The following is a 16,101-nucleotide window of genomic DNA, read 5'->3' on the forward strand; positions in this document are numbered from 1 at the left end:
TTATGCATACAAGAGCTGGGGGGTATAGGCCAGAGATGCAGGGGGTGAGAGGATTCACCAGAGACAGAGTGGGGAACAGAACAGGCAGACGGTCTGAAGTACATTGCTGAGGGGAGCAGCGGGAGAGTCAGAATTGTATAAATTGTATATCCTTTAGGTCTGCCAGCCTGAATCCTATCAGCCAAACCAGCAGGTTTTTGGCTTCTTTTTTCACACACTGTTTTTACTTGGTGTACAAATTGATGACTTTTAATTAAATTTTTGTTTTACACTTAATGTTGCATTTTCTGATTCATAAATCTCAGCAGCTATATGAAACAAACATGACATTACTGGTCCCATGTGTTTGTTCAGTGAGCAACTGAGCATCTACTGTTAACGAGGCGCTTGAACCATTACTCAAATCTTCAAATGTTGGATACTATCATTTTATGTTTGAGAGGTTCCGAATTTAACTTCTTGCAGATTAGCTAGAAGCAGGAGCTTTGGGCCTCCCTGGTGGTGCAAGGGGTTAAGATGCAGCATTGTGAAGCTATCCATAACCTCTGCTGCACGACTTCCATACTCTGTCAGGGAGCTACCCACATGGCGCAGCAGAGCACTCCTTACTCAGCTGCTGCTCCCCTCAGCAGCGTACTTCAGTCAATCTGCCTGTTCCGCTCCCCACTCTGTCTCTGGTGAATCCTTTCAATCCCCACACCTCTGGCTTGTACCCCAGTTCTTGTATGCATAAATAAATATTTAAAAAAAAGAAGTAGCAGGTTTGTGTTTCAGTGTAGCTTTGGCTGGCTGCAAAAGCCTCAATTTTTTTTTCCTGCACTTACCCTGTCTTTTCAAGGAACTTACAACTTAGTGGAAAATATTGACGTAGACACTTTCATTTTTTATTATTTTTTAAAGATTTATTTATTTATGCATATAAGAGCTGGGGTGATAGGCCAGAGGTGAGGGTGTGTGAGAGGATTCATCAGAGACAGTGGGGAGCAGAACAGGCAGATCTACTGAAATACACTGCTGAGGGGAGCAGCGGGCGAGACAGGAGAGGTCTGCTACACTATGACAAGTGTTTTCAAATTAAATGAGAACTTACTTGAATTGTTTTTGTTTTCTAAATGCCCTTTGTAAGTGCTCAGTAAATATTTGTTGAATGAATGAACAAATCAGCTAGTCTGGGAACTTACTCATTTAGACTTTTGTTGGTAAGTGTGATTTGGCAACACAGAAGAAGGAAGCAAGACTATTCAGATTTAGGATTAGCTTCAACTAGGTCAGAGGAGTCTAGAGGAGGTGACCACTTTAGATAAGAGGAAACTGAAGCACAAGAAGGTTAACTGTCTGAGGTTGCATTTTTAGCCCAGTGGCAATGTTGGAGCTTGTTCTTCTCCTACCTAAGCTGCCTTTTCTGTATTAATGGGTACATGTCTTTCATCCTAACTTTGGTGAAGATGAGAGCTATATGTATTTCTGTCCATAGTACCTTTCAGATGACCAGAATTTAACCCTAAATTGATTTAATTCAGATACCTTAGGGATGAAGTGTATCTGCAAGTTATTAAGTTCCCAAGTAAATTTCTTCCCTAAGTTTGGCTTCTTCCTGAAATGCGATTTAAGACTTCAGGGTGGGCCTCCCCGGTGGCGCAGCGGTTGAGCGCTGGGTTGCGAAGCTACCTGCGGCCTCTGCGGCGCCGGTTCGATCCCCGGCTGCTCCCCGGCCACCGGAGGAGGGTCCCACATGGTGTGCAGACCTCTCCTGCCGCCCGCTGCTGCCCTCAGCAGTGTACTTCGGTCCTTCTGCCTGCTCTGCTCCCTGCTCTGGCTCTGGTGAATTCTCTCACCCTCCCGCGCTTCTGACTGTACCCAGTGCATGTATAAACCAACCAAACAAACAAATAATAAATAAATAAGACATGCCTCTAGAAAATTAAAAAATAAATAAATAAATAAATAAATAAGACTTCAGGGTGATTTAAGCATGATCATTAAAGTAGACTCGATTGCCAAAGGAAGGTATTTCAGAGCCTTCCACACAAGTTATTTAACAGTTATAGACAGTTACTTTACTGGGACATCATCTGCAAGAGAATTGCTTGATACTTTATTAATACCTTAGTTAATGTAAAGCATATTTATTGATAAAACTAAATATATCTTGCTGATTTTCTTAAAATATTTTGAGACTAAAAACTTAAGTAAAACATGGTGTTGGAGAAAATGAGATTGTAATTATTACTTTCTTAATCAGGATTCAGCATTTTGAAAAGTTTTAATTACATTTAATGTTTTAGGGGACATTTTTGAAAGCAAGGAAGTTTGAACTGTAATATCCCAATATATGGGAGAGTGGAATAAACATTACTGTTGGTTAGGAAGTATGAGTTTAGTACTTTTCTTGCTTAATTAGTATCTTTGAGCAGATGACTTGTATATTTCAATTTTTAAGTTGGGAGTAAGACTTTGACTTCCATAAGAAGGTTCTTTTTATTAAATATTTATTTATCTATGCATGTAAGAGCTGGGGTGTATGCCAGAGGTGTGCGGGGAGAGTGAGAGGATTCACCAGAGGCAGAGTGGGGAGCAGAACAGGCAGATTGCCTGAAATACACTACTGAGGGGAGCAGTAAGCGAGACAGGAGAGGTCTGCTGCCCCATCTGGGTTAGCTCCCTGGCTGGGGATCGAACTCATGCTGTAGTGACTGTGGCTTGCTTTATAGTGCTGAGACTTAACGCCTTGTGCCACCAGGGAGGCCCTCCATAAGACTGTTTTTACAGTCAAATGGTAGTCCTTGAAAATGGGATTATGTAAATTTAAGGTAGAGATATTTTTGCCATATATCCCATGGTGGTTCTGCTTCATTTTGTTGTTATTGAGGTATAATCGACATATGGCATTATATTAGTTTTAGATATACAACATAATGATTTGATATTTGTATATATTGCTTATGATCACCATAATAAAACTAACATCTCAGTCTGCTTCATTCTTACTGGTAAATAGAATATTACTACATTGGGATTTTTTATAGTTGATTAAAAACTGGGTAGAAGTGGCTGGTTAAAAGTGTAGTTTATACTACTACATTAATGTCAGGTTTCATTTAGGAATTAAAAATGCCATATATCTTCATGTTTGGTAAATTTTGCGGGACATTTGGAAAGTGTATCTAACCAGAGTTAATTTTTTTTATTTTAAAGGTATTTTATTTATGCATACCAGAACTGGGGTGCAGGCTGGACATGTGGAGGGTGAGAGGATTCACCAGAGACAGAGTGGGAAACAGAACTGGCAGATCTACTGAAATACACTGCGGAGGGGGGCAGTGGACTAGACAGGAGAGGTCTGCTGGGCCACATGGGTCAGCTCCCTGGCTGGGGATCAACCTCATGCTGCAGTGCCTGGCGATAGTTTGATAGTAGTGAGACCTTAACCCCTGCGTCACCCTTTTACATTTCAAAAGGACAAGTTTATTAGTAAAAGGAGAAAGAGGGGCACCTGCATAGTCACAGGTGGGCAGGAGAGATCAACTATGACCTTTTTTGACTTATTTTTAGAAGCTACACATTACTTCCTTCCATGGCCTTCTAACATTATAAGTGAATCACTAACGATGGTCCTGATTGAGCAGAAGACTCCATCTCTTGAACTATCAAAGAAATTGTGAACCTGTTTTAAAAACAATACAATTTGCTCTTGGCCACAAGTTACTTGCAGTCATCCCACATACAAAATATATTGGCCAGTAGGTCTCATTCCATTATAGTGTTAGGTCCAAGGTTGAGATCCAGGTCTCACTATCTGGTCTTAGTCCAAGTGTAGAGGAAATGGCTTGGGTTTGATTTCTCGAGCATGGTTTTTCTTATTCTGAAGATCTCTCTCTCTTTCTCTCTCTCTCTCTTTTTTTTTTAAGATTTCTTTATGCATACAAGAAATGGGGGTACAGGCCAGAGGTGTGGAGAGGGGGGAGTGGATTCACCAGAGGCAGAGTGGGGAACAGAACAGGCGGATTGACTGAAATACACTGCTAGGGGGAGCAACATGCAAGTCAGGAGAGGTCTCCTGTGCTATGTGAGTTGTTCCCTGGCTGAGGATGGAACTCATGCTGCAGTGGCTGCGGGTAGCTTCATAGGTTGCATCCTAACCCCTTGCGCCACCAGGGAGGCCCCATTTTTTTTTTTTTTTAATATTTATGCATACAAGAGCTGGGGTATAGGCCAGAGATTCGCGGAGTGAGAGGATTCACCAGAGACAGAGTGGGTAACAGAACAAGCAGACTGACTGAAATACACTGCTGAGGGGAGTAGCAGACGAAACAGGAGGGGTCTGCCTTGCCATATGGGTTGCTCCCTGGCCGGCTGGGGATTGAACTCGTGCTGCAGAGGCTGCGGATTGCTTCATAGTGTGGTGCTTGAGCCCTTGTGCCACCAGGGAGGCCCTTATTCTGAAGATTTCTCTATTTTTTTTTAAAGATTTATTCATTTATGCATACAAGAACTGGGGTACCAAGCCAAAGACGTGGGAGGTGAAAGGATCCACCAGAGACAGAGCAGGGAGCAGAACAGGCAGATCGACTGAAACATACTGCTGTGAGGGGAGCATCGGGCGAGACAGGGGAGGTCTGCTGTTCCATGTGGGTTGCTGCCTGGCCAGGGGTTGAAAATGTGCTGTAGTGGCTGTGGACAGTTTCATAGGTTGCGTCCTATCCCCTTTCGCCACGAGGGAGATCCCTGATGATCTCTTAATTGAATACCTGTTATCCCTTCCCACCACGTCCAGTATTGGTTTTTGTAAACTCCTTTACAGCTGAGAGCGTGTCTATGACATTTATGAATCTGCTGCCGTGCTTAGGTGCTGTTAAGTAACCTAACATTCTCTTCTGCACAGTTGTTCAAGTTTTTGAGTCCCTGTCTTCATCTTGCAGTATGTTCATGCGGATGCTCCTACCAATAAAACACTTGCTGGACTGGTGGTGCAGCTTCTCCAGTTCCAGGAAGAAGCCTTTGGGAAGCATGTCACCAACCCTGCTTTCACCAAACTCCCTGTAAGTACTTACTGTAACTCTGTGGCATCTTCATCTTCAGATTTTGTACTTTTGAGTGCAGCTTGTTAGCTTTTTCTTTTGCTGCTGCTGATTTTTAGATTTAAAAAAAGGATAGAATCTCACCAGAACTTATAGCTATACAATATTACTTTTTAACTGTAGGAAGTTCTTTCTTGAGCCATTTAACATTTGCATTAAACATCACAAAAAAATCATTGTGTAGACTTAACTGTTAACATTTACTATATTGTGATTTCCTTACAGTCTAATGGGGAACAGAACAGGCAGACTGACAGAAATACACTGCTGAGGGGAGCAGAGGGTGAGACAGGAGAGGTCTCCTGCACCATGTGGGTAGCTTCTTGGCCATCTGGGGATCGAACTCTGTGCTGCAGAGGCTACGGATAGCTTCAAAGTGCTGAGACTCAATCCCTGTGCCACCAGGGAGGCCCGAGCCAAGCAAATATTAAGCATTTGATTTTGTACCAAATCCTTAGAATTAAAAGAGTAATACAGTATATTTATCGTTTGCTCTGAGCAGTATTCCATGGATATATATGCCGTAATTTCTTTATCTAGTCATCTTTCTATGGGAATTTAGGTTGATTCCAGGTTTTGGCTATTGTATAATGCTACTATGAATATGGGGGTGCGAAAGACTTTTTGTATTAGTGTTTCCATATTCTTTTGGTAAATATCTAGAAGTGGTATTTCTGGTATTTATACTGGATCATGATATTTCCACTTTTAGTTCCTTTTTTTTTTTAAGATTTATTTATTTATACAAGTACTGGGTACAGTCAGAAACGTGGGAGGGTGAGAGAATTCACCAGAGCCAGAGCGGGGAGCAGAGCAGGCAGAAGGACCAAAGTACACTGCTGAGGGTAGCAGTGGGCGGCAGGAGAGGTTTTCGTGCCATGTGGGACCCTCCTCCGGTGGCCAGGGAACAGCCGGGGATCGAGCTGGTGCTGCAGAGGCTGCGGACAGCTTAGCAACTCAGCGCTTAACCGCTGCGCCACTGGGGAGGCCCTAGTTCTTTTTTTTTTTTTTTTTAAGATTTATTTATGCATACAAGAACTGGGGTACAGGCTAGAGGTGTGGGGGGTGAGAGGATTCATCAGAGACAGAATGGGGAACAGAACAGGCAGATTGACCAAAATACACTGCTGAAGGGAAATACACTGCTGAAGGGAACAGCGGGCGAGACAGGAGAGGTCTGCTGTGCTTAACCCCTTGCGCCACCAGGGAAACCCAAGACAGACATTTTTTAAACAGTAATTATACTACTTTGCCATTATCTCTGGCTCTTACAGAAGACCCCAGAGATACTTGTTTCGCCTCAACTCATCTCTAAGAGACACTGTATATTTTTTTTAAGATTTATTTATTCGTTTATGCATATCAGAACTGTGCTTAACCCCTTGCACCACCAGGTAGGCCCCTCAAGTTTCACTTTAAAGTTCTTCCTAGTAGTCTTTTTTTTTTTTTTTAAATATTTATTTATTTATTTATTTATTTATTTATTTATTTATTTATTTATTTATACAAGCACTGGGTACAGTCAGAAGCGCGGGAGGGTGAGAGAATTCACCAGAGCCAGAGCGGGGAGCAGAGCAGGCAGAAGGACCAAAGTACACTGCTGAGGGGAGCAGTGGGCGGCAGGAGAGGTCTGCGCGCCATGTGGGACCCTCCTCCGGTGGCCGGGGAGCAGCCGGGGATCGAACCGGCGCTGCAGAGGCTGCGGGCAGCTTCGCAACCCAGTGCTCAACCGCTGCGCCACTGGGGAAGCCCTCTTCCTAGTAGTCTTAATTTTGAACTTTCTGCCTCTGAAAGAGTTCTAATGCAAAGAAACATTAGAAAACTATTGGATTCGGTGAATATTATGATTGCTCCAGTTTCTATTGTTTTATGATCTGTACCTGAGAATGGTATCGTTTTGCCACGATGATGCTTTGTTGTAGAGCTTTATGGAATGGAAGAGGGAGAAAGCCAAAATTAGCATGTAAATGTGAGAAATAAGGACAAAAATACTTCTGGGGAAAGAATCACCGGTTTTATTAGTCAGCATAGGGGCAATATTATACTGTTGGTCACTTGAGAAGTTGGCAGTATCGATGGGGTCCAGTCTATTTAGCAGGGAGGGTGTAACTCTAGAGACTTCAAACTACAGAATAGATCTCTTTAGAATAAGGACATTGTCTTACAAATACAGCTATCAAATTTAGGAAACATTGATACAATACCTATGTATCAATGTAGATTGTATACAATCTACTATGTCATAAAGATCTAAACCAAGATCACACATTTTATTTCCTTAAGTCTTCAGTCTTAATTAATTTGAAATACTTGTACCTACCTTTGCATTCTTTTTTTTTTTTTTTTGCCTTTGCATTCTTTTTTTTTTTTTTTTTAAAGATTTATTTATTTATTTATACAAGCACTGGGTACAGTCAGAAGCGCAGAAGGGTGAGAGAATTCACCAGAGACAGAGCAGGGAACAGAACAGGCAGACCGATAAATACACTGCTGAGAGGAGCAGCGGGTGGCAGGAGAGGTCTGCGCACCATGTAGGACCCTCGCCGGCGGCTGGGGATAGAACGGGCGCTACAGAGGCTGCAGGCAGCTTCAAAGCCCAGCGCTCAACCGCTGCCCCACCAGGGGAGGCCCTGCCTTTGCATTCTCAACTTAGATTTTTTAAGCATACGGGCAAACACTTTGTAAAATTTTTCCATGTTATTACTTATAGCTGTAATTTGTATAGTCTGATTACTGTTTAAAGATTTGGCATGGGGCCTCCCCTGGTGGCGCAGGCAGTTGAGTGCTGCGCTGTGAAGCTGTCCACAGCCTCCGCAGCGCCGGTTCAATCCTAGCCGGTTCAATCCTAGCCGGCTGGCGAGGGTCCCATGTGGCGCAGCAGACCTCTCCCTGCCTAGCCCGCTGCTTCCCTCAGCAGTGTATTTCATCAGTCTGCCTGTTCTGTTCCCCGCTCTGTCTCTGGTGAATCCTCTCACCCTCCTGCGCATCTGACCTGTACCCCGGTTCTTGTATCAAATAAATAAATAAATCTTAAAAAAAAAAAAAGATTTGGCACTTTCTTTCCAAGATACAGATGGTAAATATTTTAGATTTGTAACCATACAGACTGTCACAATTACTCAGCTCTGTTGTAGCATAAAAGCAGTCAAAGATAATTCCTAAATGAATATATTTGTTCAAATAAGTATTTTTGTTTTGTTTTTTAAAAAGATTTATTTATTTAAGCATATAAGAAGTGGGGTATAGGCCAGAGGAGAAGGGCTGAGAGAATTCACCAGAGACAGAGTGGGGAACAGAACAGGCAGACTGACTGAAATACACTGCTGAGTGTATTGGAATGGCAGAGGGAGAAAGCCAAAATTAGCATGAGAGCAGTGGGTGAGACAGGAGAACTTGTGCTACGGAGACTGCAGATAGCTTCACAGTGCTGTGCTTAACCCCCTGTACCACCATGGATGAGCTTCTACTACTTCAGGCTATTATAAACAGTGCTGCTGTGAATGTTTTTGTGTATTTTTTTGGTAAATATAGCTATTTCTTTTGGTTATATTCTTAGTATAATTCTGGATTATGTGTGTATACATGCTTAGTTTTACTAGATCCTGCCAGAGCAGTGGTACCCATTTATACTTCCACAAACAGTGTGTAAGCTTTCTAATTTTCTACTTTATCACCAATGCTTGGTAGTTTAGGGTTGTTTTGTGAATTTGTGGTAAGATTATATTTTCAGTTGCACCTTTTCATAGTTTTTTTTTTTTAAGATTTTTTTATTTATGTATATGGTACAGGCCATAGGTGTGGGGGACAGGGGGAGTGAGAGGATTCGCCATAGACAGTATGGGGAACAGGACAGGCAGATTGACTGAAGTACACTGCTGAGGGGAGCAGCGGGCAAGTCAGAAGAGGTCTGCTGTGTCATGTGGGAAGCTCCCTGGCTGGGGGTTGAACTCCACTGCAGCTACTGTAGAGAGCTTTGTAGGTTGCATCTTAACCCTTGCACTACCAGGGAGGCTGAGAAATGCATCTTACTAGCATATTTGATGCTCAGTTTATAAGGAGTATTTTTAATTTTTATTCATTTTTTTTTAGAGAGTTATTTATGCATACAAGAGCTGGGGTACAGGCCAGAGATGCCGGAGGTGAGAAGATTCACCAGAGACAGAGTGGGGAACAGAACAGGCATACTGAGTGAAATACACTGCTGAGGGGAGCAGTGGGCGAGACAGGAGAGGTCTGCTGCTCCATGTGGGTTGCTCCCTGGCCGGCTGGGTATTGAACTCGTGCTGCGGAGGCTGTGGATTGCTTCATAGTGTAGTACTTAACCCTTTGGGTCACCAGGGAGGCCATAATAAGGAGTTTTTACTTCTATAATGTGGAATTAATTAAGCATTTGATTTGAGCTATACTTTTATAATTATCATAAAGTTCAAATTTTTTTTAAATGGAGGATTTTTTTTTTTTAAGGTTTATTTTTATACAAGAGCTGGGGTACAGGCCAGAGGCACAGAAGGGTAGAAGGATTCACCAGAGACAGAGCAGGGAGCAGATCAGGCAGGCGGATGGAAATACACTGCTGAGGGGAACAGTGGGCGCAACAAGAGAGGTCTGCCACGCCATGTGAGAATCTCCCTGGCCGGCCAGGAATCTAACCCGAGCTGCAGAGGACGCCGACAGCTTCCCAGTGTTGCACTTAACCCTCTGGGCCACAGGGGAGGCTGTCAAATCTTTTTTTTTTAATGATTTATTTATTTATGCATACAAGTACTGGGGTATAGGCCAGAGGTGTTGAGGGGTCATGGTTCAAATCTTTTAAATTGTACACATTTTAGTTACAGATATATATATAGTTAAACACAACTTCACAGTGTTTTAGTGGTCACTAAAAATTTTAATAAGTTTAGGAATAATTTTTCTATAACTTCTAGGCAGAAATCTAAATTGGAGAAAACAATCAGATAGGAATAGTACTAATACTTCTTTTTCTACAGGAAAACCATGTTGTTGGATATTCTGTGTTATCAATTATAAAATATAAAATTATAAAAATACAAAATATATTGCTGTTTCCTATGAAAACATTTTGTTTAGTAAGTCTTGTTTTTTAGACTATTAAATTAAGACTATGTTAAATTCAAAGGAAGTTTTTTTTTTTTTTTTAAGATTTATTTATTTATTTATACAAGCACTGGTTACAGTCAGAAGCGCGGGAGGGTGAGAGAATTCACCAGAGCCAGAGCGGGGAGCAGAGCAGGCAGAAGGACTGAAGTACACTGCTGAGGGGAGCAGCGGGCGGCAGGAGAGGCGCGCGCCAAGTGGGACCCTCCTCCGGTGGCTGGGGAGCAGCTGGGGATTGAACCGGCGCTGCAGAGGCTGCGGGCAGCCTCGCAACCCAGTGCTCAACTGCTGTGCCACTGGAGAGGCCCCAAAGGAAGTATTTTTTAATCCTGTTTTAGAAAAAAATTCTTCATACCTCAGTTTGTTCCATAAGGTGTTTAAGGAGCAATTGTTTATATTTTTGAGTGTTTAAACTTAAAGGATTCAGATGAGTAATTTTGTCAGAAATTTTGTCTTACGTGTTACTTGTGTTGTTTTTAGGCTAAATGTTTCATGGATTTCAAAGCTGGAGGTACCTTGTGTCACATTCTTGGGGCTGCTTACAAGTATAAAAATGAACAGGGATGGTAAGTTTTTGTATTTATTTGCATGTATTGATATGATATTTAAGTTATTTCATATTAAGTCTTTTTCTTTATATCTAAGAGATTTCTGTAAGCGCATTATGATTAATTACAAAGTACATTTTTTATCTCGACCTCTGAATTACTTTGTGCCTGCGTCAAGAAAAATACCAGAGACTGCACTTACTAAGCAGTTTATTTTTCATATGTGGTTACATAGTGATAATAGATGAGTGTGCATTGCTCGCAGATTAACAGACAGGCTCATTGCAAATTATGTGTGTGTTAGGCACTTAGAATGTGCTAAAAGGTAGCAGTTTTACGTGTTCTAATGAGCCAGGCCTTCAGAATGAGCGTCATCCAGTTTGCCCTCCTTTTGGACATAAATAAAAGGAAGCTGACTCAGGGAAGTACAAGTTATTGCTTACGTGGAATTAGGTTGAGTATTCCTTGCTGCTGTTCCTACAGTTTGTCTTCTCTCTTCACACTTCCTTTTCGAGGTGTGATTTCTTCCTTTTCTTTCTTGAACTGTGGGATTTCCATTTCAGTGTGGGAAGTTTAGCTGCTAAGACTAGTGAATGTTTAATGATGTTTTGAGTTCATGGGTAGTAGGGAAATCAGTTTCTTTGGGTGAGACTTAATGGGTAGGGTACTGGAATATATTGACTTTACGTTGTTTGATGGTTTTAGTTGTATTGTCCTTGTGCAGTTTATAGCCTTATTTTTCCAGGAAAATACTCAGATAATTTGCGTATTTCACTGATTACACCAATATATAAGTAAATGGTTTATTTATCCTAAATATAGTAAATATAATTCTCACAAATACACATATTTACATATGGGTGGGTAAAAACAGATATTTGTGAATTGATTAAATCAGCATGAGGGTTTGTTATCAGAGGTAGCTTTCTGTTTTTCAGATCTGTTTCCAGTTCTGATATTACATCTCTTACCACTATATGCCCCAATCTAGGGAATTGTTTTTTTTTTTTTTTTTTTAAGGAGGTGGAGGAGTGGCTTGTGGAGCTCTCTTTTTTTTTTTTTTTTAAGATTTATTTATTTTTATACAAGAACTGGGGTACAGGCCAGAGGCGTACCTCTGGTGAGAGGACTCACCAGAGAAAGAGCGGGGAGCAGATCAGGCAGACGAATGGAAATAACCTGCTGAGGGGAGCAGCGGGCGAGATAGGAGAGGTCTGCCGCGCCATGTGGGAATCTCCCTGGCTGGAGGGGAATTGAACCCGTGCTGCAGAGGCTGCGGACAGGTTCACAGCACTGCACTCAATCCGCTGCACCACCAGGGAGACCCAATCTAGAGATTCTTTCCTTTGTTTTCTTGTTCAGTTTGTATCCTACATCCTGACCTAGACTTATGAGGACATAGTCTTCAAGTGGAGTGACTTTTTCTAGGTCACATGTTATAGAAGTTACTTTGTACATCCCAGCACAGTGAAATATTTTTGTCTAAAAGGATTTAGAGGAATGAAAAGCTAAAAAAGCTTTTTTTTTTTTTTTAAATTTATTTACACATACAAAAACTGGGGTATAGGCCAGAGGTGGGGGGAGGGAGTAAGAAGATTCACCACAGGCAGAGTGAGGAGCAGAACAGGCGGTCTGGCTAAAATACACTGCTGAGGGGAGCAGCGGGTGAGACAGGAGAGGTCTCCTGTGTCATGTGGGTTAGCTCCCTGGCTGGGTATTGAACTTGTGCTGCAGTGCTGCGGATAATTTCATAGTGCTGAGACATGACTCCCTCCAATACCACCAGGGAGGCCCTAACAGTCTCTTTAAATTAAACATGGGGCCTCCTAGCGGCACAAGGGGTTAAGCACAGCACTGAGAAGCTATTGCAGCCTCTACAGCATGAGTTTAATGCCTGGCTGGCCAGGATGCTACCCACATGGCGCAGCAGACTTCTCCTGTCTCACCTGCTACTCCCCTCAGCAGTGTATTTCAGTCAGTCTGCTTGTTCTGTTCCCCACTTAGTCTCTGGTGAATTCTCTCACCCCCTCACCTCTGGCCTGTACCTAGTTCTTGTATGTATAAATAAATAAATCTTTAAAAAAATTAATTAAAAATGAACCAGGCCTCCCCTGGTGGCACAGTGGTTGAGTGTTGGGCTGCAAAGCTGCCCGCAGCCTCTGCAGCACCGATTCGATCCCTGGCCACCGGCAAGGGTCCCACATGGCATGCACACCTCTCCTGCTGCGCCCACTGCTCCCCTCAGCACTGTATTTCGTCCGCCTGCCTGTTCTGTTCCCTGCTCTGGCTCTGGTGAATTCTCTCACCCTCCCACAGTTCTGACTGTACCCAGTGCTTGTATAAATAAGTAAAATAAACCTTTAAAAATAAATAAACAAACAAACAAATAAATAAATAAATAAATAAATAAATAAAAATGGACCTAAAAAAAAAGAAATAAAGAATAGGGATAGAGGCTAAACTGAGTGAGGAGTAAAATTTTATTTACATCTTCTTACTCAGATTGTACTCAGACTCCTCCTCTTTCAGATATGATACATCCAGTTGCAGTCCACCTTTCCTCATCTTACTTGTTACACACTTGTAAGGAATTGATCACTTATACTCTGACAGTGAATATTTTAGTAACCACCCACACATTTGGACATATGAATGGTGACCTGTTACTTGAGAGTGCCTCTGATTTGCTCCATCCCAGCATACTCCTCTGAACCTTGTTTGTGGTCTCCATTTGAACCTCATAGTCATAACTTCACATTTCACCAGTTTCGTCTCTATGGTCAAATTCTTTTCCTCTTGTCTTTTTGGTTCTGTATGTTTTATTTACTTTCTGCTCTCTTTTAGCTTCCATTGATAGCAAGCTGGACTACCATGTATATGAAGTAGAGTGGAAACACCTGGTATTTACTGGAATATTTATGACTGGACCGCTGCTCCCCTCAGCAGTGTGTTTCTTCGTCATTCTGCCTGTTCTTGTTCCCCACTCTGGCTCTGGTGAATTCTCTCACCCTCCCACGCTTCTGACTGCACCCAGTGCTTGTATAAATGAATCTTTAAAAAAAAAGATTATTACAACTCTGATTTACAAATGTACACTATTAGCAAAAAGGACTGCGTTTGTATGCAACAAATGTCAGCCTCTGCAGCCCCGGTTCAATCCCCGGCTGCCGGGCAAGGGTCCCACATGGCCTGCAGACCTCTCTTGCCGCCCGCTGCTCTCTGGTGGATTCTCTCACCCTCCCGCGCTTCTGACTGTATCCCAGTGCTTGTATAAATAAATAAATTAAAAAAAAATTCATTATCTTTAAAAAAAAAAAAAAGGTGGTAAATTTGGAGTATTATGTCTGATGGAGGTCTTTTTTTTTTTTTTTTTTAGAGGCATGTTTTATTTATTTATCTGTTCGTCTGTTTTTTGTTCATATATGCACTGGGTACAGTCAGAAGCGCAGGAGGGCGAGAGAATTCACCAGAGCCAGAGCGGGGAGCAGAGCAGGCAGAAGGACCGAAGTACACTGCTGAGGGGAGCAGCGGGCGGCAGGAGAGGTCTGCGCGCCATGTGGGACCCTCCTCCGGTGGCCGGGGAGCAGCCGGGGATGGAACCAGCGCCGCAGAGGCCGCAGGCAGCCCCGCAACCCAGCGCTCAACCGCTGCGCCACCGGGGAGGCCCTGATGGAGGTCTTTTTGACAGAGTATAAGTATTGCCTTAGATTGAAAGACTGCTGTCAGGAACTGGCCAGCAAATTGCCAGAGGAATTCCAAGCAGAAGATTTATTGGTAAATGAGCACTCAAAGGAGACCATTTACAGTAGAAAAGACCAAAGGTTTTAAAAGTCAACAAGAATGAAAATGTGTTTATTTGTTGTCTTTCTCTCTAGGACTTTGGTAGCATAGGGTAAGACTATCTCTTCTTTCCTTTTCTAGAACCATCCTATGAGGCTTGCTGAGTTAACGTCACTCTGAATTTTCAGAAAAGATCATAGGGAATTAAGACACTTTGGTTGAAATCATCAGAACATAATACAAATAAAATACAAAGACTTGGGCCTCCCCTGGTGGCGCAGTGGTTGAGCGCTGGGCTGCAAAGCTGCCCACAGCCCCTGCAGCGCCGGTTTGTTCCCTGGCTGCCGGCGAGGGTCCCACAAAAACAAAACAAAACAAAAAAAGACTTGTCAAATAATCTTCCAACAAAATTTGTACAAATTTATTTTCTCATTAATATATTTTTTTAAAGATGCGGGGGGTGAGAAGATTCACCAGAGACAGTGGGGAACAGAACAGGCAGATTGACCAAAGTACACTGCTGAGGGGAGCAGCAGGCATGTCAGGAGAGGTCTGCTACACCATGTGGGTTGCTTCCTGGCTGACCGGGGGGATCTAACTTGTGCTGCAGAGGCTGCGGTTAGCTTCATAGGTTACCCCCTGGCACTACCAGGGAGGCCCAGATTCAAAAGGTTTTATAGTTTGTTTTAATTTGCATTTCTTTATGGATAGTCTTTGAGTATCTTTCCATATTTGAAAATCAAAGTTTTTCAATTACTTTTGGTAATTTCAAAATAGACCAAGTATTTCAATAAATAAAAGGTTATAGTACATTTACCTCATTTCTTCGTTTGTATTGTTCTTAATATCTATGTATTTTTAATACTTCTTTTGCTTACATGTAACGTATTGCTGATTCAGGGAAGCTTTTACTCTGTCATGTTATTAAGCCATTGTTGAGCAAACCATTTTTAGGTTATTATATAAAAGCAGAGAGAATAGAATGAACTGCCGCTTAGGATCATTCATCATTCATTAGCTTTATATTTCACTGTGTATTTATTTCTGAAACAGACTTTGAAAAGTATATTGACAGTACCATAATCACCACTAAGGAAATTATCAATAATTTTTTGTATATTAAATATCCACTCAGGGTTCAAGTTTCTCTGATATGTCATGTGTGGTTTTTATGTTTTGTTTCACTTAATATCGAAACAACATTTATACATTATACTAGGTTGATATTATTTATAATTTATATATTAAGTCTCTTAAAAAAATAGTAATTTTCCTTCACACACTCTGCCTCTTCCTGGATACTTTCTTTTATCTCTGTATGCTGTAGAAGGCTCTGGATTCAGATTATTTATTGCTGCTTTTCCTTCTACTTTAGGGTGTTGAAAATGTCAGATTCTTAGTGTTTGTGTATACTGGCACAAAATTAGGATTTCACTGGGGGCATGACTTCAGTAAGTACAGTTAACCATGGGCAGGTGTGGGTTAGCATAGTAAAATAAGTACAAAGAGTTTGATTGTGGTGCCAAATTTGACCAGTTCCTAGACCTGTCTAGAACTGCTGTTGTTTGGCAAGTGTGATA

At 42.0% G+C, this 16,101-nt stretch overlaps 1 protein-coding gene across 1 annotated transcript in view; it reads left to right on the forward strand.

Moving 5' to 3' along the window:
* Positions 1-16,101, forward strand: part of SMARCC1 (SWI/SNF related BAF chromatin remodeling complex subunit C1) — a gene marked incomplete at both ends in the record, with an annotated part of 181,317 nt that overhangs the window by 2,387 nt on the left and 162,829 nt on the right. The window contains 2 exons of the mRNA XM_084247855.1: positions 4,920-5,039; positions 10,674-10,759. Of these exons, the coding sequence (XP_084103981.1) occupies positions 4,920-5,039; positions 10,674-10,759 (206 nt within the window). The remainder of the gene's footprint in view (positions 1-4,919; positions 5,040-10,673; positions 10,760-16,101) is intronic.

Source organism: Talpa europaea (genome assembly GCF_964194135.1).
Source record: "Talpa europaea genome assembly, chromosome: 11".
Classification (NCBI taxonomy): Eukaryota; Metazoa; Chordata; class Mammalia; order Eulipotyphla; family Talpidae; genus Talpa; species Talpa europaea.